The 21,520-nt window shown below is 25.7% G+C and overlaps 1 protein-coding gene and 1 pseudogene across 2 annotated transcripts; both read left to right on the top strand.

Annotated features, from left to right (window-relative positions):
• Window positions 1-3,221: 3,221 nt before the first annotated feature.
• On the top strand, window positions 3,222-5,887 carry LOC111312358 (F-box/kelch-repeat protein At1g22040 pseudogene; annotated as a pseudogene). The gene is made up of 2 exons (XR_016344873.1): window positions 3,222-3,386; window positions 4,066-5,887. The product of XR_016344873.1 is annotated as an F-box/kelch-repeat protein At1g22040 pseudogene (transcript).
• Window positions 5,888-18,772: 12,885 nt separating this feature from the next.
• On the top strand, window positions 18,773-21,443 carry LOC111312357 (membrane-anchored ubiquitin-fold protein 6-like). The gene is made up of 3 exons (XM_022912552.2): window positions 18,773-19,548; window positions 20,350-20,520; window positions 21,048-21,443. The coding sequence occupies exons 1-3, from the start codon at window positions 19,419-19,421 to the stop codon at window positions 21,101-21,103; spliced, it is 357 nt and encodes a 118-aa protein (XP_022768287.2). The 5' UTR covers window positions 18,773-19,418; the 3' UTR covers window positions 21,104-21,443.
• Window positions 21,444-21,520: the final 77 nt, after the last annotated feature.

Raw genomic sequence — 21,520 nt, 5'->3', positions numbered from 1 at the left:
TTTTAAACTTCAAGGGCTCCTCAATAGTAACATTATCTTATTAGAAAAAATGACATAGAAGGCATGGTACAGGATGCTTTCAACATTCATAACCAACATTTTCATAATCTGTCTCTCCTAAATGATGGATTAGATAAGTCAAATGTTGAAATGAATGAATTTGGTGAACATGGGATAGGTGTATGTGACAACAACTTAGTGAAAAAGCATTAAAGTTTTATACGTTGTTTAAGGATATGAATGAAAAACTTTATAAAGGATCTAAGCATTCAAGGTTGTCTTTCTGAATACGTTCTTTACTTGAATTTATAAAAAAAATGTTTCGTTTTGCCAAAATTCTTGAATCTTGTAAGGATTCAAAGAAAATGATCAATGAGTTAGGTTTTGGATATGAGAAAATTCATAGGTATCTTAAATCAACAATCTTGTCATATGTATGGTAATTTACGTTAGTTGGACACAAATCCTAACAAAAGGTTCAATAAGAATGATGATAAAGTCCATGTCAAAAAGAAACCTGTAAAGCTTTTACGATATTTTTTTATTTATAACAAGACTTTAGTGACTTTTTATGTCTTTCAAAACTATGAATTCTATAAGGTGGCATCATGATGAGTGAACGAATGATGAATTATTGAGGCATCCTATTGATTTTTTAGCATGAAAATTATTTTACTCTAGGTTTTCAAACTTTGTTTCTAATCCTCAAAATGTTATGCATAGACTGACATCTGACAAATTCAATCTATTCAAAGTGATGAGTACTTATTATAGTACTTGACCAGTTGTATTAATTTCTTAAATTTGCCACCAAAGATTGCCATGAAGCAATAGTTATTTATTTTATCTATGATAATTCCTACAGAGAAAGGTCCTGGAAATGATATGAAAATCTACTTACAACCTTTAACTAAAGATTTAAAGCAGTGATGGAAAAGAATTTAGACTTATGATGTTTCAAAAAAAGAGAACTTCAATATGCGTGCTATCTTATTATAGACTATCAATAATTTCTTGCTTATGCAAATTTATTTGGTTGAAACATCAAAGGTCATTATGCTTGTGTATGTTGTGCTATGCAGACATGTTCAAAATGATTACATAATGATAGGAAGTTTAGTTATATGGCACATCATCGATGGTTAGATGATAATTATCAATTTAGATTTCAAAAATATCTCTTTAATGAAAATGAAGAGTAGAGAAAAGTGCCCTTACCAATTATTAGGTTTAATATCTTGTCAAAAAATATATCAATTTTACTTATGAAAAAATGATTCAATCAAAGAAAAAAGTGAGAGAGATCATTAAAGCTATCCGACCTCTTGTTTCTCAAGTTAGTGATACCAATACTCAAATTGGTCATTTTGATGTTCAAGGTGATGAGAAGGAAGATAAAGAAGATGACCTCAATAAGTCTAAGTTGTGAAAAAAAGTATCTTTTTTAAATTATCTTATTGAGAATATAATTTATTACGCCATAACCTTGATGTGATGCAGATAAAAAAGAATGTTTACAAAAATTTTATTGGAACAATTCTCAATATGAATAAAAGATCAAATGATGACTTAAAGAGTCAGCTTGACCTAATTGACATAAGGGGTTCGCCCTAACCTTCATTTGAAGTTGCTTCCTAATGACAAATCCCGATTGCCTCCTACTTGTTTCAGGATGTCTAAAGGTGAGAAAGATGTATTTTGTAGGGTATTAAAAAAATATGAAAATCCCTTATGGCTTTATGTCAAATATATCGAGATGTGTGAATCTAAAAGAGTGAAAACTTTCTTCATTGAAGTCACATAATTATCACATCTTGATGTAAGACTTATTTTCCCTTGCCTTACGTTCATCAATGTCAAAGCAAGTCACTTCAATTATAATTGAATTGCATAATATATTTAAAACTCTCTGTGGGAAAGTTTTGAATATGGAAAAGCTTGACAAACTTCAAAATCGAATAGTGATTATTTCATGTCATTTAGAAAAAATTTTCCTTATACAATTTAGAGAAGATTTTTCCTTCAATTTTTTTCATTATGATGATGCATTTGATTATCTACATTTCATAAGAAGCAAAAGTCAATAGACCGGTTTGTTATTGATAAATGTATCTTACGAAAAGATATTATTTGTTAATAGCTTGATTAAGTTATTAGTGTTTATCATACCACTCTAGTGATGTTTTTGGGTAAAAAGGTCACTAAATTTAGTAGCATTTTCTGACATAAATGCTGTTATTTTCTTTGATGCAAGTATAGTCAATACTTTTAGCTACATTTTTGGTAAATGACACGAATTTATAAATGGCATTTATAAATTCGTAAAAAAAAAAAAAAAAGAGGTTGCTAAAGACTTATTTCCCTTATAGTGTAATGTCCTTACAACATAAGTTAAAATTACATCTTAGATTCTTAATTTTTCATAATTTACATATGCTTAAATTATTCAACAAATATTCAAATACCAACCATAAATAGCAAGTATATCAATTATAAATGAAGAACTTCCATAACATAAAACTAACTTTGACCAAAAATATATATAAATCTAAAAGCATCTAACAAAGATCAATATAGATAAATATTTTATCACTTAGTTAAAAATTTAGGATAATTCAAAATTTTGAATTATAAAGAAAATCTTTTGACTATCAATAAAAAAATTATCCTATTTATTTTGATTTTATTGGTTAACTCGGTTTTGATCATATTATGCACACTCAAACGTGGACTGCAAGAAGAGGCACTGGTCTTTGTAATTTCTCATTTGCAAAAATAATAATAATAATAATAATAATAATCTTAATAATAATAACAATGAAAATAAATTATAAATGTGAACATTACCAAACGCAAAAAGCAAATAAAAAATGTTACTTATGGGTTGATGGGCTTAACTTGGGCCTGAAGAGCCCTTAAATTTTTTTGGGCAGAATAAGACAAACCTCGCACGGGAAGAGAAAACGTCGATGATCTACCATTTTCCACATCCATTTTCCACGCATTTACTTGAAGTCTGAAACAACAGCCAACCAAAAAGTCACCTGTAACATGCAACTGATAAGATCGAACACAATTTACTCATTGACCAATAATTCCTTAAAAAGCACAACAAAATAAAGATCATATCTTCTGTGATACACGTGGGCAATGTTTTATCCACGTGTCACGTCGCCAACAACCTTTTACACTTATTTTATCAAAATTTTCGTGATTATTATACTTATAAAAATAAAAAATTATCTGATTCTGTTTTTATCTTTTTATTTCAAGCAGCCAAACTTGAAATGCCATTGCCATTGCAAACTGAGTCCGATAAAATCGTTTTTTGTCAGATTGGATCGTTTTAGTAGCTAATTTGCATGGTACTCTTTGTTGGGTATCAGGTAAACTTTTTCTCTTACCCAGTTTTTTAATTTTGTTTTTCAGTCAAAGATATGAGTAATGCACGTGAAAATTTATGCAGTTTCTGGTTCATTTCTGTTAATTTTTGAAATGGTGTTTTGTTTTTTGTTTTTGCATTTGATTTTATTGTCTTTTTTTAAATTATCTGTTTCCTTTTTGTTGATGATAAAGTGGAAGGATTAAGTTTGAGAAAAACTGTCGAAGGTTTATGATCATTTATATGACTTAGTTCTTTGTATTGATGATGGAATGAAATTGGGGAGGGGCTATTTGGCTTATTTCTTTGTATTGATGGGGGGAGTAAATTGCGGAAGGGTGTTTGTTTGTTGAATCTGAGAAAATTGTAGAATTTGAATCAGAGTAGTGTTGTAATTTTTTTTTTTTTCGCTTTGAGCATAATGGGAGGGAGGATGATCTGAAATTGATTTTGGTGAATTCTTTTGTTCAAGGTTGTATTAGTTTAATTATACTGTCTTTGTTTCTTTTGGAGGTGGGGAGGTTGGAGGAATAGTTGAATTGAAATTCATATCGAAAGCAGTAATGGATTTCTAATAATTTCTTCTTGATTAAGGCACATTGCTATCGTATATTTTTACTTCAAGTCTTTCATCTGTAACATTTTCATTGACCAATGAAAGTACAATGACATTAATATTGCAGCACACGGACTAAATTCATTAACTAAAAGAAGGTGAGGTTCCAAAGGGAACTCGTTCAAATATTGCTTAATCTGAGAATTTCTTAATGGGGGCTATTCTGAGCTTGGCTGCTCCAAGGAGTTGGATAAATGACTGCAATGAGGTCTCACTGAGTGAAACCTGCAAGAAACAGAAGAAGTCCCCGTACTTCGATGAAGATAGCTCAAGACTGATTCCTTGTCTTCCTGATGAGTTATCAATGCAGATCCTTGCTCGACTTCCTAGAATTCACTACTTAAATTTGAGGTTGGTGTCGCAGAAGTGGAAGGCAACCGTTATGAGCCCTCTGCTGTTTAAATTGAGAAAAGAACTAGGAATGACAGAGGAGTGGTTATATGTGTTAACTAAAGTTGAAGAGGAACAACCTCAATGGCATGCTTTGGACCCTTTGTCGAGGAAATGGCAGAGGCTGCCATCGATTCCAAGCGTCATTTGTGAAGAAGAATCTAGGAAGAGTTTATGGAACATGGTGGGACCTAGCATTAAAATTACTGAATTTATAAGAGGCTGGCTTGGGCAGAAGGGTGGTTCAGATCCCACACAATTTTGTGGTTGTGCCATTGGTTCTGTTGATGGATGTCTTTATGTTCTAGGGGGATTCTCTAGAGCTTCTACCATGAGAAACGTCTGGCGGTTCGATCCAATTCTAAATGCATGGAGCGAAATGACTTCCATGTCAATAGGTAGGGCCTACTGTAAGATAAGCATTTTAAATAATAAGCTATATGTCGTTGGAGGGGTTAGTCAAGGCCGAGGTGGATTGATTCCTCTTCAGTCTGCTGAAGTTTTTGATCCCCACACTGGTACATGGTCCCAAGTTCCAAGTATGCCATGCTCAAGAGCTCATATGTTACCTAATGCCTTTATGGCTGATGTGCTGAAGCCTATCGCCACTGGTATGGCTTCATACATGGGAAGGTTATGTGTAGCTCAGAGTTTATATTCTTGGCCCTTCTTTTTTGATGCTGGGGGTGAGATTTATGATCCTGAAACAAATTCATGGGCTGATATGCCAACTGGCATGGGGGAGGGTTGGCCTGCAAAGCAGGCAGGTACGAAGTTGAGTGTTGTGGTAGATGGTGAATTATTTGCTTGTGATGCTTCCGCCTCTTTGGATAGTGGTATAATAAAGGTGTATGATCAAAAACAAGATGCTTGGAAAGTTTTCATAGAAAATGTCCCTATTAAGGATTATGGTAATTCAGAATCTCCATATTTACTTGCTGGATTTCATGGAAGGCTTCATGTTATCACAAAAGATGCCAATCGTGACATTGCTGTTCTGCAGGCTGATCCACAGGATAATTTCAGCCCTTTGTTATCAAGCTCAACTTCTCTTTCAGGTGGTTCCTTACCCAAATTTCATGATTCACCGGCTGAATCAGAACCAGTTAACTGGAAGGTTATTGCATCCAGAGATTTTGGCACTGCTGAACTTGTCAGTTGTCAGGTTCTGGATGTATAGGTTTATCAAGTAACATGTTAGGGTGCAATTCTAAGATGTTTATTGCCTGGAATCTTCAGAAGTGAGTTCAGGGAATTCAGCAAATTCTAAAATCTCTGTTAATTGGTCAAAATTATAAATCTTCCCTGTCTAGAAGATCATCATCGAGTTTGTCATTTGTTTTTGTGGCTCATTGTTGGTCATCTCATCGAATGTCCTTAGCTTCCATGGATACGTGGTGATATATACAATGATCGACATTCCTTTCAACGCGTAAAGGGTAGCGTTATAGCAATTCAAAGGAGAATAATACAATATCAGTATATCCTCTTGGTTTAGATATGAGCATTATCATTAATTTAATCTGCACCATCATTCAATATATCTGTGTAATGCATATTTGTCACAAACTCCACAAAAATGAAAATCAAATCAAGGAGTAGTATATAGCAGAGTTTACTTATTGGTTACTAATTGATTTGGAGTCTTTTTTTGTCTGTTAATTTGTGGTTTCTATTCCAGCAGGTCCAGATCTTTAAATAGGGCTTCTTTGCTTTGAATTTGGGGGGAAGAAACCTCCAAATAGTTATTTCTTTCTCTTTTTTTTTTTTTTTCTGGATAAACCCAAAGTAATTTGTGTTTGTCAAATCTTTTTGAGACCAAATCAAACAGTAATTGTATTATGGTTTGGGCTTTCTCGAAACAAAGAGGCCTAAATTCAAGTATATTTCGGTTTGGCTTCTAATTTCTTGTAAGGCAAAGGAAATCAGAATGGTAATTGTTTATAAAGCAAACTGGTTCTTAATATGTTTCATGCGTAAATAAAGTTAAATCAAATCATATTTATCAATATAATTCGGTTTCTTGATTCAAATAACCAACCAGTGTAACAAATACCCTGAGTTACTAAATGTTTTGTTTTTGATTCACTGAACCACGTTGAATGTCTCAAATAATGTGAAGACTTGTTTATATGGTTAAAAGAAATAGGTTAGAGAAAATTAGAACCTAATTCCATTTTTTTTTTCTTTTGGCCAAACAATTATGCAAAGTTAAGTATCAGAAATTAAGCACATCTTTTTTGTCGAATTTTAGCCCACTTTTAAATTGCTCCGTGCGAAAGATTTATATTGTATTAGCCACAAATATTTTTTTCTTTTTTTTTTTTACAAATGAGGTGAGAACTTAAGATGAAAAAAGAAATTATAGGTGTTAAAATTTGAATATAAACTTGCAAAATGCTAATGTTTAAAGGTGGTTATACGAAATAACTGAGTTAAAGGATAAACTTTTCGAGTGGGAGAAACATACAACAACTGTTGGACCTTCAAGATATATATATATATATATTGGGACAACGACTGGGAAATTATTTATAAGGAGTTAGAAATTGTTGGTTAGTGATTCTGAAGCACGACTTTTACTTATACTATTCAGTTTTGGTGTCTTTTATAATTCCTGACAACATTAGCATTTGTTCTTATGACTTCTAAATAACCTGACCTTCCGTGCCTGAATGCTGTCGAATCAGTTCAAAGTGAACTCCATTAATCCTTGCTAGTGGATGGCTAAACTAGAAAGACTCCGCACTTGGGAAATCAGACATGTGTTGAAGCTACTTGACTCAACCTTCTGTTTTTGGGAAAACTTTAATTTCCTGGTTGGAATTTGGAAGCTGCTAGCCTGCTACATTGGATAAACACTTTTGGCTTATGAACAGCGGTAAAATCTTTTACAGGGTGATATAATTGTTTTCTATGTTAAAGAGGAAGGACTAAGTGCTATGGTCATTGGTGGAAAAACAAAGAAGAAATATCAGGTAACTAATCTTTTGACTAATGGCGGGTCTACAATTTACTTTTCCCCTAATTTCAGCTAAGATCATGAATCATGTGTTACTTTTTTCATATTCTGTGTATGAAAGACGAGAATCCACTCCTAGTTCCTAGCCAGGCTATTTTATTTTCTTTTTTTTTTTTTTTTTGGGGGGGGGGGAAGGGGTGTTGAATTTTTTGTGCAAAGGCTAAAGTGGCAATCTAGGTCATATTCTCTTGGTTATGCTGTTGAAACATTATTATTGTAAGTATATTCTCCTGATTTTCATAGTTCCACTGAGTATTCTTTTTCTTAGTGGTGGACCTCCCTGCTTTGCACATACCAAAAATGTAAAACATTTTCTCATTGTAATATTTGATAATCTCAGTGATTCTATTACCCGTTTATACAGAATCAGATTTGGGGTGTTCTTTCTGCTGCATATTTGATGGTAAATATGTGAAGTCATAAATTAGTTTGTTTGGCAAGACTACTTTGGCTGAAGCTTGAATTGCTAGTGGAACTTCCAAAATATTGAAAAGAACAAGTAAAAACAATGATGGTGGGGGACAACGATAAGCTGGCTTAGCAAGTGGCCATTTTGAATAATCAGCCTCTATTGGAACCCTTTTAATAATTGTAAGAATTTGGTTGCAGAAGACGTAACATATCATTTATCATTTATATATAAAAGAGTGAATTCTAGAAATGTTAAAAGTAACAGATTAAAAATAATCTCAATAAAATTTTAATTTCTAAAATATTACAAGTGAGTGACTAAAATACTTTTAATAAAATATTTTTAATAAATTTTAATTTAAATATTTTTTATTATTAAATTCTCATTTATTAAAATTTTAATAAATTTTAGTTTAAATATTTTTTATTATTAAACATGTGTTTTATTTTTATCATTATTATTTTGATAATTTTGTTATTGATTTTTATTTCATATTAAATTTGTAAGAATTTAAAAAAATAAATAAAAGTGTATCTTACAATTAAAATAGAGGTTTGATGAAAAATTAACCTTTAAACAGATATTCTTTTCATTATTTGTTCCTACTTTATAAATTTATTTTTATATATAATTAAATTTATTTAATTTAAACTTTAAAAAAGCACATAAAAAGTTAACTAAATTCTTTATTAAATTGTATCACTAAATCTTAATAGATATACATACATACATATATATATATATATTAGTTTTTGAAACGTGCACGATGCGCGTGTCATTCTTATTTTTAAAAATTCATTTCAATAAATAATTTTTTTGATATTATGATAACAACAATAAATACTAATAATTTAATTTTGATTTTGGTATAATATAAGTAAAATTTGATAACTTTTGATAAATTTTGATTTTGATAACCTTTGATAAAATCTTGGTAACTTATAATATAATTTTGATAACCATTTATATAATTTTAGTAATTTTTGATAAATTTGATAACTTATGATATACTTTTAGTAATTATTGATAAAATTTGTGTCATCATATATTTAACAATGGATTCCTGTAAGAAAACACAGGTTCAATTCTAGCATAAGATAATTTTTTTATACAATAACATTATTGTTTCATTTAAATTTAGAATTTTTTCACTAAATTTTTTATTGAATAGGTTTATGGTAGGTTTATCCTAATCTCTCGATATAAAATTTCTAACTTAATTTCTACCAATAACCAAGATTTAATTCTCGATAACTTCAAATACAAAAAAAATTATAAATGATTAATAATTAAGTTATCATTGATTCATTATTATGTTATCAGCGATTTACTACTAAACTATCAATAATATATTGCTAAATTATCAATAATTTACTACTAAATTAGCATTGATTTACTATTAATTTATGAATGAATTTACTATTAAGTTATGACTGAGTCACTATTAAATTATTAATGATTTACTGTTAAGTTATTAATGATTTATTATAAAGTTATATCTGATTTATTATTAATTGATTGATGATTTTATTACAAAGTTATTAATAATTAACTAATTTGTTACTAAAGTATCACTTATTTATAACTAAATTATTTGTGATTAGATGTAAATTATAAATAATTTACATCTAAATTATCAATGATTTATTATCATGTTATTATGCATTTACTATTATGTTATCATTGATTTACTACTTAATTTTTGATTATTTACTATAATATCATCACAAATTTATTACAAAATTAACTATGATTTATTATCAAGTTATCATTGTTTTATATTAAATTATCCATAATTTACTATTAAATTATCATTGATTTACTATTAAGTTATTAATGATTAACTACTACTAAGTTATATTATTTTACTTTTAAGTTTTCAATAATTAATTACTAAATTATCATTGATTTGTATTAAGTTATTTATGATTTATTACTAAATTTATCAAGTAATTACTATTAAATTAAAACTGAATTACTATTAAGTTGCCATTGATTTATTATTAAGTTATCAATTATTAACTACTAAGTTATCACTTATTTTTTATTGATCTATCATTGATTTTAATTTGTTATTATGCATTTACAACTATAAAACATGAAATTTAAAAGTCTAGTAATAATATACGAAATAATTTTTTTATATATAATAACATTATTATTTTATTTAAGTTTATAATTTTTTTTCACTAATTTTGTTATTCAATATGTTCATGATAGGTTTATCCTAATCCCTAAAATGAAAGTTTTGACTTCATTTTGCTAGTACTCAGAATTCGATCTCTGGCAACTATAAGTATAATAAAAGTGATCAATGATTGACAATTAAGTTATTAGTTATTTACTACTGAGTTATTAATAATGTACGACTATTTTATGAATGATTTGCTATTACTTTATGAATAATTTACCAATCACTATTGGTAATTTACCACTAAGTTATTGATAATTTATTATAAAATTATAATTGATTTACTACTAATTTACCAATGAGTTACTAAAAAGTTATCGATGATTAATTAATTTATTACTAAATTATCACTAATTTATAGTTAAGTTATTAATAATTTACTATTACGGTATCAGTGATTTACTAATAAACTATCAATGATTTATTATTATATTTTTATATATTTATTATTATGTTGTCATTGATTTACTACTTATTTATCACAAAATTATCATTAATTTATCACTAAATTATTTATGATCCACTGCCAAATTCTTATTGTTTTATATTCAATTATATATAATTTACTATTAAATTATCATTGATTAACCATTATGTTATCGATGATTTACTATTAAGTTATATTGATTTACTCTTAAGTTTTTAATAAATAACTACTATCAATTAATTACTATTAAATTGAAATTGATTTACTATTATATTATCATCAATTTACTATTAAATTATCATTGATTTATTATTAAATTATCAATAATTAACTACTAAGCTATCACTTATTTTTTGTTAAAGTATTCTTGATTTAAAACTATGCTATTATGTATTTATAATTATATTATAACTGATTTACTAGTAAAATATTATGCATTTATTATTATATTATTAGAGATTCACTAAAAAGTTATCAACTATTGACTATTAAATTATCATTCATTTACTATTAAGTTATTATTAATTTACTATTAAATTATCGATGATTACTACTAAGTTATACTAATTACATTTAAGTTTTCAATGATTAATTATTAAGTTATTTATTATCCACTACTATGTGATCATTGATTTATATATATCCAAAAAGAAAAGAATCACAATATATGCTAAAATGCCAGCTAAATGATGTAATTCATAAGACAAAGAAAAAAAGAAGAAAAAGTTCAAGTGTAAATGGCTTGAAAAGCATGAGTAAATACTTTTAATTTATTATAGGTAGTTTAACATGTAATAATAAATTAAAATCATAACTTTTTATACCAATACAAGTATTAAAACTAAATTAAATAATATATACTATATATATTAATTCAACATTTATAAGATATTCTTTAAAATTTTTAGTTCATTATAAAACAGTACATATTAAGATAAACTTTATTAATAATTTGATTGAATTATTAGTATATATGTTTTTATACATGTTAGAAAAGTACAATTAAATATAAAAAATTAAAAATTTTGAAGTCTTCTGTCACCAATAGATAAAAAGTTTGTTATATATGTAATAAAAGCAATGAGAATAAATTTACTAAATAAATTTATAAAAATTAAACAGACTACAATTTTTAAAAAATATTAAATTCACAATAATTACCTTCACATGCTCCATAAAAATTTTCTTATACTAAATAAAAAGATGATATATTTTTAATTATTACTTTATTGTTATTACCATCATTCAAAATGACCTTTTTTATATTTTGGTACCAATCAACTTCTTTATTTAAAAAGAGTAAAGAATATTGTAATAGGTCATAACAACTTAAATAATATTTAACTTTAGGATGTTTTCCTAAATGAGTATGAACTATGATATCTTTTTCAAATGAAATGTTTGAATTGTTTTTCTCAATCCATATAATAGCAACTTGATTTACAAATGAACGATTATAAGCTCATTAATCTATATTAACATTTCTACAAAACGTATTTCAAAATCTTCAAAAGAAAATTTATCCTTTAATCTTTGCAAGACTTGAATATAAGGATTTTCTTCTTAAATTGTTATTAGTATCTTCATATTTTTGCACTTAAATTTTTATTGTATTATATTTTCATTATATTTTAAAATTTATTATTGATGTCATAAAAGTATAGCTAAAATAACAAGGATTAATCAAGTCAAATTTGAAATAATTCAAAACTCAAATTGAGTATAAATAAAATTTTTACTCATTTTAAAATTTTAATATAATTAAAAATAATATAATATACATAATTATAAAAATGAACTAATTTGACTTAATTTAAATTGATTTTAAAAGTCAACAACTTAGTAGTTATTTAAAATTTGAAATAATTGAACATACCAAAAATCCCAATTGAAATAATAGCCCAATTAAAATCTAATATTTCTTATTCATCTTCTGTAATAATTTAAAAGTTCCTTATTTTAAGCTTTTTTTTCTTAATCTTCAATGTTTTATTTTTATTGTATTTATGATTGAATTAGTTAATTAATTTTAAAAGCATTTCTAAAATCAATTTGCAATTATAAGTAATCAAGTACACTTTTTTTATTTAAATTTAGAACGATTTGAATCTATCTTTTTAAATAAAAAAAACATACGCTAATTATTAAGTCAAATTTGTTCAGTTGCATAATAAATAATTAAGTACACTATGAATAAAATTAAATGATAAAACTTGATCTTAACCTAATTGGTCATTGATCTTAAATTTAAAATCCAACTCAAAATTATGAAAAGTCAAAATTCAAACTGATTGAAATACTAAATATACAATTAAATAAAGATTTATTAGATGAATTTTTCTAGTGAATGCTTTTAAATTAATTTTAAGTTTAGTTAATTTATAATCTACAATAATATTTTTATATTAAATGTAATAGTGATAATTAATTCAATGAATTTCAATTTTTTTGAACAAATACTACCTAATATGATAACTTAAAAAATTTTGATACAATAGTGAATATTCTTCAATTGACATAAAGAAGAAAATGAATGAGTATACAAACATTCCTTGTAACTATATATATTTGTTTTTAGTTCAATAAAAGAAGCATAAGCATTAAACACTCTGAAATTCAAAGAAAAAATAATTAAATTAACTAACTTTAATTAAAAGTTAGTATAAGTTGCAAAGTTACTTGAATAGGGAGAGTGAAAAATCTAATATTAATGTAAAAAAGAAGATTTCTTGTTGAAATTGCAAATTGATTTCTCTAAAAGAGCGTGAATATTTAATTATTTTTGTTATAAAAGTCTAATAATATAAAAAAAAAAGAGCTTAAATTACAGTTTTTAAGAAGTTTAATAATAAAAGAGTTCAAATTATCTCAATAAAAATTTAATAATAAAAAGTTATTTTATTATCACTTTTGATTTATTAAGGGTATTTTGGTCATTCATTATTATCATTTTTAATAAAAATTTAATAATAAAAAGTCATTTTATTTTTTTTTGGTGTAAAAGTCAATAATATAAAAAAAAGAGTTTAAATTACAATTTTTAAGAAGTCTAATAATAAAAGAGTTCAAATTATAATTTATCTCAAAAAAAATTTATAAAAGTTTCATATTAATCTTAAAGAAATTTGAAACCAACACATTTGTATATTTTTCATTGAACATCATATAGCACTATCTTTCTTTGTCATATGAAAAATATGGAGTTATGTATAACTAATTAATCTTTTTTTTTATTTTTCTGCTTAGGATAATCTTCTATTGATACTTCCGTCAATTGAATGCAATAATACATTCTATCAATTGAAAACATAATTTATTTTATTTAAAAAAAATTTTATTATACATAAATTTTTATTATATAAAAATATTAAATTACATAATTTTAAAAAAATAAAATAAAATAAAATTCGTCTTGGTACTTATTATGTTTTATTAAGAAAATTTCAATTATAAGAATAACAAACTTGTTATATAATACCTATACAATTTATAATGATTTCATTTTCAACATTAGCAACATAAATTTTCATGAATGAATATAACTTTAGTATAAACACATTTAAAAGATAATCCCAATAAATTCTGTCACATCTTAAAAGAATTTATCAAAAATAATTAATTTTACTTCACTTGATAATTTTTTACTTAAAATAATTCACATCAGGTTGTTCAACTGCATGAGTGACAAAAAATGAGCAATTTAATATAATTGAAAAAGATTAAATAATCTTGGTATATAAATTAATCATATATAAGCATTTTAAAATAAACATTTAGAAAAAATTAAATAAATTATTATTTCAATTAAAGTGAACAATTCTTATGACAATTTGATGGGATTCAATATTGAACTATTGATAACTCCACCATTTTTTGAATTATCTAATTCTACAGGTTGAAAATATAATTAAAGTATTCAATGAATGACACAATGCTAATTATTGGTGAGGAAAGTGAAATTAATTTGCATTTGATTTGACATTAGATTTTGTTTATAAAAATAATAATTATAAAATTCCAAAGAAAAAATATAAAAGAAAAATTAATTATAAATGTCATACTAAAGTGTAAGAATAATATGTTAATAAATTATTTCAAGAGATTAAAAAAATTTAATTATGTTATCAATGATCAAATGTTCAACTTATAAAACATACAAATAATAAAATCATTATCATACATATATAGTTAATATATTAAAACAAAAAAACTAAAAGGCACAAAATAGAAATAAATAAATATGCTTAAATGACTTAATTATAATTATTTTTAATTAATTTATTTATCAACATAAACTTCATGTACAATTGTTTTTATAACAATTAAAGAAATAAATTTCATATAATTGTCTTATTCCTATGCACATTAAGCTTTTATATCATTTTATTTGTATTTTCATTAATGCAAAAAATCATTCTACTTATAAAAAAAAGTTTTATAATAAAAATAAAATCATTTAAATTTAAATTTATAAAAAAAATTACTAATAATATTTTAATCTATCTTTTAATATTTTTGAAATTAAAATTTTATTAAGAGTTTAATCAATTACTTTTAGCACATATTTAGTCTAATTATAAAAAAGAGTCTAATAATAAAAAAGTTAAGTTAAATTAAAATTTATAAAAAAAGTTTACTAAAGTTAGTTTAGTAAATTATTTATAACACTTTTAAAATTAAAATTTTAAGTAGTTTAATTTCTCATAAACTCTATTTTTAATTCTGGTTGATTAAATTAAACTTAAATTAATTAATAAAAATTATATATTTAAGGATATATTTGTTAATTTAAAAAGTTATAGCGGTATTTAGGTCAATCACTATTAGTATTTTTAGGGTTTACAATTTTATATATAGATGATATAAATATATAACATATATTTCGTACAAGACTTTTTCCTCATATGATATTATACTTCTAACTAACATAAACCATGGGGATCGAAGTTAATTAATAATATTAATAGTGAATTTATTGTTCATTTCAATACAAGTAAATATAATTATTTTTTAATATTTAAAAATGGAAAATCCAAAAGTGTTAAAAGTGATTGATTTCTTAATATAATTATCTAAGTAGAGAATTATCAAGTGAAATAACATTAATTATTTTTGGTGAATTTTTTAAGGTGCGACAAAAATCATTGGAACCATCTTTTGAATGTATTTATATCAATGTTACATTTTTTTTGCCACTACCAATGTTATATTCATTCATAAAAATTTATATTATTGATGAAAATGGAATCATTTTAAATCATAGAGGTGCTATGTAACAAGTTTGTTAGTTTGAGAATTAACATTTCCTTTAAAAAAGTGACAAGTACCAAAGTTAAAATTTTATTTTATTTCATTTTAATTTCTAAAATAATGAATTTTAATATTTTTATTTAATAAAAATTTTTAAATAAAAAATTAAGTTTTCAATTAACGAAACGTATAATTACATTCAATCAATGAAAATATTAATAAAAAATTATGTCAAGCAAAAAATAGACGAAATATTGACCAGTCATTGGTAAAATGGGATGGTGGAATAAAAAAAACATGGAAGATAAAGGATTTGACATTTAACTTCTTCCATCACTAGCTTCCTTCTAATTTGACTGCAATTTTCATCATCTGTCCCTAGTTGGGGTGGGAGGAGGATTGCTATCTTACCAGGAATATCTAATTAGTCAGCCTTCGGCTTGCCAAGTTGATTGCTGTTAGGGCTGCGCTTTCAGCTCTGTCATTTTATCTGTCATTGACGGATTCAAGCTGAATTGGTCACAATTTGGACGGCATGATTTAGTCTGCCGGCCTAGGAAATTTTCATTGTTATTCATCTTGTTATTAATATACTTGGTGATTGATTTTCCTTAACTTTGATCCACAAAGTGATGCGGGGTTGTAGACGTGGCCGCCATTCCAGGCTGCTTCAAAAGAATTGGTTAACCAAGCATCTGCACAAGTCGTCTCCACACATTAAAAAATGTAAAATATTTGATGAACATCAAATGGTGTTAGATTCTTCATTATGCAACTTATATCTTAATAATAATGATTTTTCATTTTTATATTATTAGTTCAACCTTCCGCTTTCCTGGAAGAATCAAAATTTACTCTTCATTAATTTTTTAGTGGCCATCAATTGCTGCATGTTGTTATGCTATACGCCAATCAGGCAGTGAATCAACATGAATATTTGTGCCAACCAAGGTTTCATGTTTGTCCAATGTTGGTGGTCCTGGTAAGCCAGTCAGATAAGGCTCGCTCATAAATAATTGCTAATGTTGTAATGTCACCGTCAGAAGGAGCAAGTTGATCAATATGATAATAATAGTTCTAATGTCCCCGTTATTTTGTTTGAAGAGTTTCTTGATAATTTTCACTTTTCACAACAGCCGGAAGTTCTGCAAAAATATCATATTTGGGACTTTGTTTTAATAAAAATAGACGGCACAATTTGAGAAATTACATTTGCTGAATTCGATTATTATTTGTATAAATTAATTAAGTTAAAATTTAAATTTAAGATGATAAAAGAAAAAGATTTCTAACATAAAAAAAAAATAAAACAAAAAAGTGGAACTAGTGTGATTTGTGAGTGCTCAACTTGCAAATTTAGAACTAAAAAAAAAAGAATTAAATACATATTTGGCTAATAAATTTTAAAATTTTTGTTACATTGGTACTTAAAGAAATTTTCTATTATATTGACACTTGATTTTTTAAATCGCATCATATTAAAATTTCGGACTAATGCTATTAGTTAATTTTTTTGACATGACATCAATATTTAATAAAATATTGATGCATGCTAAAAAATTCAATCAACGTTATATCATCATTGGCATGTTAGTATAAAAATGAAATTTTTAAAAAAATTCTAAAACAAATTCTCAAATTTTCTCAAAAATTATTAAAATTTTTTAAAATTATAAAATTTTAAAATTTCATAAAATTTTAAAAACTTCAAAAAAAATTTAAAACTTAAAAAACTATGAAGCAATTCTAAAAAATTTTAAAAAATTCTGAAAAAAATTCTAAAATTTTTTTTAAATTATTAAAATTTATAAAAAAAATTATTTCAAAGAATTTTAAAAAATTCTAAAACTTTTTAAAATTTTCAAAAAATATTAAAATTTCTTAAAAAAATTCTAAATTTTCTTTAATTCTAAAAATTTTAAAAACTTCAAAAAAATTTTAAAAACTTCAAAAAATTCAAAACAATTTTTAAAAAATTTTTAAATTTATAAAAAATTAGTTTCAAAAAATTATAAATTTTTTTAATTCTAAAAATTTTTAAATATTTGATAATTTTTAAAAAATTTCTTAAAATTTTTTTTAGAATTATAAAAATTTAAAAATATGAAATATTTTTATTAATTCTAAAAACTATCATAATTTGAAAATTTTTAAAAATTTTGAAAGAATTTTTTAAAAATAAAAAAATTAAATTTTATAAAAAATGAAATTCTACAAATTTATAAAAAATTTTGAAAAATTTCAAGTTTCTTTAATTATTTTTGAATTTTTAAATTTTTTTAGAATTTCTACAAGTTTTTAAAAAAATTTTAAAATTTTTTAAAATTTTAAACTTTTAAATTTTTTTGAAAGTTTTTGGAATTTTTTAAATTTTTTCAGAATTTTTTAATTTTTTGAAATTTCTCAAAGTGTTTAGTAATTATTTTAGAATTTTTAGAATTTTTGAAAATTTGTTAGAATTTTTAAAAAGTTTTTAGAAGTTTTTTAGATTTTTTGAATTTTTCTTAATTTTAAAAACAATTGGAATTTTTTAAAAAAGTTTAGATTTTTTATTTTAATTTTTTAATTTTATAAAAAAAATTTTAATTATTTTATAATTTTTGAAATTTTTTAAAAATTTTTAGAAGTTTTTGTAATTTCTTAAGATTTTTTTTAAATTTTTAAAATTGTTTGAATTTTTTAATAATTTTTATTTTTTAAAATTTTATAGAATTTCTAGATTTTTTTTTTTGAAAATGTTTTAGTTGTTTTTTAATTTTTAAAATTTTTGAATGTTTTCATAATTTTTAAAAAATTTTAGTAAGTTTTTCAAATTTTTTTTGTACTAACGTGATAATGATATGTGATTTTAATTAAATTTTTTTGACATATATTAATATATTAGTCGACGTTTATATTATATTTCTAAAATTAATTAACGACGTTTCGTCCGAAATAACAATATAATATTTATTTGAAAGTTCATATATCAATATTGATATATGACAAAAAAAAATTTAAAACACTGATGTGACAAAAATTTTAAAATTTAAGGTCAAATATTTATTTAACCAAAAAACAAAATCCCCAATTATACTTCACTAATAGTGAGAGAAAACGTGATTTCCATTCATCACTTCCAACTTTGCCTAAGCTGTTGGGTCAACTTCTTAAACTGAGCTCAAAGGGTTTTTCACATACCCTTTCCGTTCATGAAATATGAGTTTTGCTTATCTTGAACATGTTTTACATGAAATTGAATTAGTTTGTATTTATTTATGGGTGACAATGTAAAAGTGTCACTTTCTATAGCATTAGATTTTATGTTAGATTCAGTTAAAAATCTCACTTGAAAAGTTTTGGGTGGTTTCATTCTTCTCTTTCTATGTCAAGTTGCAAGGGTTTCTCTCCCTCTTTATTCTGTTTATCCTACGTTTCTGATCAGTCCCATGTCAAACCACTAAAAGTACCTTTTTTATTCTTGGAGTTTTAAGTCTCCTCAATTTTCAAGTGATCAACCTTCGCAGTCAATTTTGCAAAAAAAATATCTGGGTTACTGATAGTTTCTTCTGTGATGTTGGTTTTCCTTTACAAGAAGTAAACTTTCAGTTGTTTGTTAACCATATTTTGCACAGAAAAAGAAAGACTTCGTAGTTAACAGTTATTTCAATCTGATTGAGAAAAAATCTGGTTTTTTTGGAGATTAGCATGAGTGTTTGAGGTTAGATTATTGGTGAGAGATTTCATCTATGGCTGGAGAAGACTTAGTGGAACTCAAATTCAGGCTTGCAGATGGGACTGACATTGGTCCAAGCAAGTATAGTCCAGCTACAACTGTGGCATCTCTCAAAGAAAAAATACTTGCACAGTGGCCTAATGGTTGTTCAATTTTTTCATTTTTACCTGTTTAATTGTATGCACCATGAATTTCATGCTTTTAGCCTTTTCTCATTACTGTATCTTGTTTTTCATTGTTTCAAAATCAAAATTATCTGTGTCAAGAGTCAAGGTGCTGTATTATTCTTTTTGCTTGCAAAGTAGTTGATTTTGTGAGTAGTCTTTTGGCTCTACTCTTTTCCAATTTGCATTATATTTATCCATATGTACTTTTCTTCTTAGATGACGAAATGGGTGGGGGTTATTTTTGTACTCTTGGATCCATGCCACAAGAACTCAAAGGCATATGGATTTACATCAATAACATACTGATTTCTTGAATAATAAAGTGTCAGTGATTTATTTTGTTGGATTTCCAAGTGTTATCTAAAGAGAAAGGCAGTCTAAAGGGCAAAAGCTTATCAGAAACTTTGTTCTTGTTTTTCCTATGCTAGTTGAGGCTGAAAAGTTGAAGAACCCCACTCTGGCATTATATCATGCCTATGGTTACACATATTGCATTCTGCTATCTAAAATCTCAATTCAGAATTTGGATGACAGGATGAAGTTTAGTTGAATGTGCAATATACTGATTTCCACTTATGTCTCTTCTCATTCATTGTCCTTCAATTTTACTTCTCTATAATGAACACAAGCAAAGCTTTTAGTACATTGAGGTAGTATGTTGCTTTTAATCGTCCCATACTGTGCCTTATATCTGAATTGTTGTGTTGTTTGTTGTTAATAACATTGTTATACAATCGGCTTCTGTTTTCATATGGAATACTCTTCTCTCTTTCTCAGACAAGGAAAATTGCCCAAAATCAATACATGATATGAAGCTAATTAATGCTGGAAAGATACTTGAAAACAACAGGACACTTGCTGAGTCCAGACTCCAGGTTGGTGAACTTCCGGGAGGTGCAATCACAATGCATGTCGTTCTGCGTCTTCCTTTGTCAGACAAAAACAATGGTAATCCACAGCATATGTTTTTTATTTTTTACACCTGGATGAACATTTTCTTTATAAAAATCGTTTCCAAGCATTATTGATATCTTTCTTTTGATCTCGTTCATAAATAGCTGAATAAGCCCAGAATTAGCTACCTGTATGAGCAATCATTGTTACAATTTATGAACCAAATCACCAAAATCGAATGCTGCTTTCCATGTGAAAATTTTCTCTGGAGTAAATAATAGTAACAGTCAATATATTCATCTTTTCTTCAATATTCTTTCAGCAGTTACTCATTCCATGTAGCTGAACAAAAAATAGGGTTCTTATCCATTGTTGTTTCCTATTCTATCCATTCTCTCATTGAAGCTGTATCATTGCTCGTGTTTATCAGCATGCTATAGCTATAACTCGTCTGGAAAAGTGGGGTTTAAATATATGCTGTTTATTTGCATTTTGAACTTTGTTACATGTACTAACTCTTGTCTATGATCAGCATGCCATATCCCTACTTAAGTACTAACTCCTGACAATTTATCCAACAGAGAAGCAACAGAATGATTCTCCAAAGAAAAACAGCTGTTCATGCACAATCTTGTAGCTGTCTAATGAGATAGCTCACGCTTATTCTTCTGATGCCGGTTCCTTCATTGCATTCCTGTTATAGATTTGTTTAGATTGCAATTCTTCAGCATTATATGTTTCAGGAATATTATCAATTCAGGTGGCAGCAGAAACATAAAAATGTTGTGGTTTGCTTTACTGGAAAACCTTGCATTTCCATTGTTGCTTGTGAAAGAAAGGGCAAAAAAAAAAATGTTGAATTTGAAACTTTTTTGATGACGGACCAAAAAAAGTTAAAAATGAAATTCATAGGAGAAATTATTGATTTCGTTGTTTCTAATTAGACTGCTCTTGAAAATATAAATTCTTTTAAGTCACCTGCATGGTGGATGACCACATGTTTGATTGTTTGCAATTATCTTTTTCATCATGGATGGTAAGTAAGCCTTAAATT

Source organism: Durio zibethinus, chromosome 1 (genome assembly GCF_047325235.1).
Source record: "Durio zibethinus cultivar Kanyao isolate XHJ-2024 chromosome 1, ASM4732523v1, whole genome shotgun sequence".
In the NCBI taxonomy this organism is placed as follows: domain Eukaryota; kingdom Viridiplantae; phylum Streptophyta; class Magnoliopsida; order Malvales; family Malvaceae; genus Durio; species Durio zibethinus.
The sequence above is the reverse complement of the archived record's forward strand: the minus strand, read 5'-3'. Positions and strand labels throughout refer to the sequence as shown.

Coding starts and splice junctions, on each gene's coding strand:
- LOC111312357 (XM_022912552.2), top strand. CDS start 19,419: ATGGCTGGAGAAGACTTAGTGGAACTCAAATTCAGGCTTGCAGATGGG. Junction 19,549..20,349: donor ACTTGCACAGTGGCCTAATG/GTTGTTCAATTT, acceptor TCTCTTTCTCAG/ACAAGGAAAATTGCCCAAAA. Junction 20,521..21,047: donor TTTGTCAGACAAAAACAATG/GTAATCCACAGC, acceptor TTTATCCAACAG/AGAAGCAACAGAATGATTCT.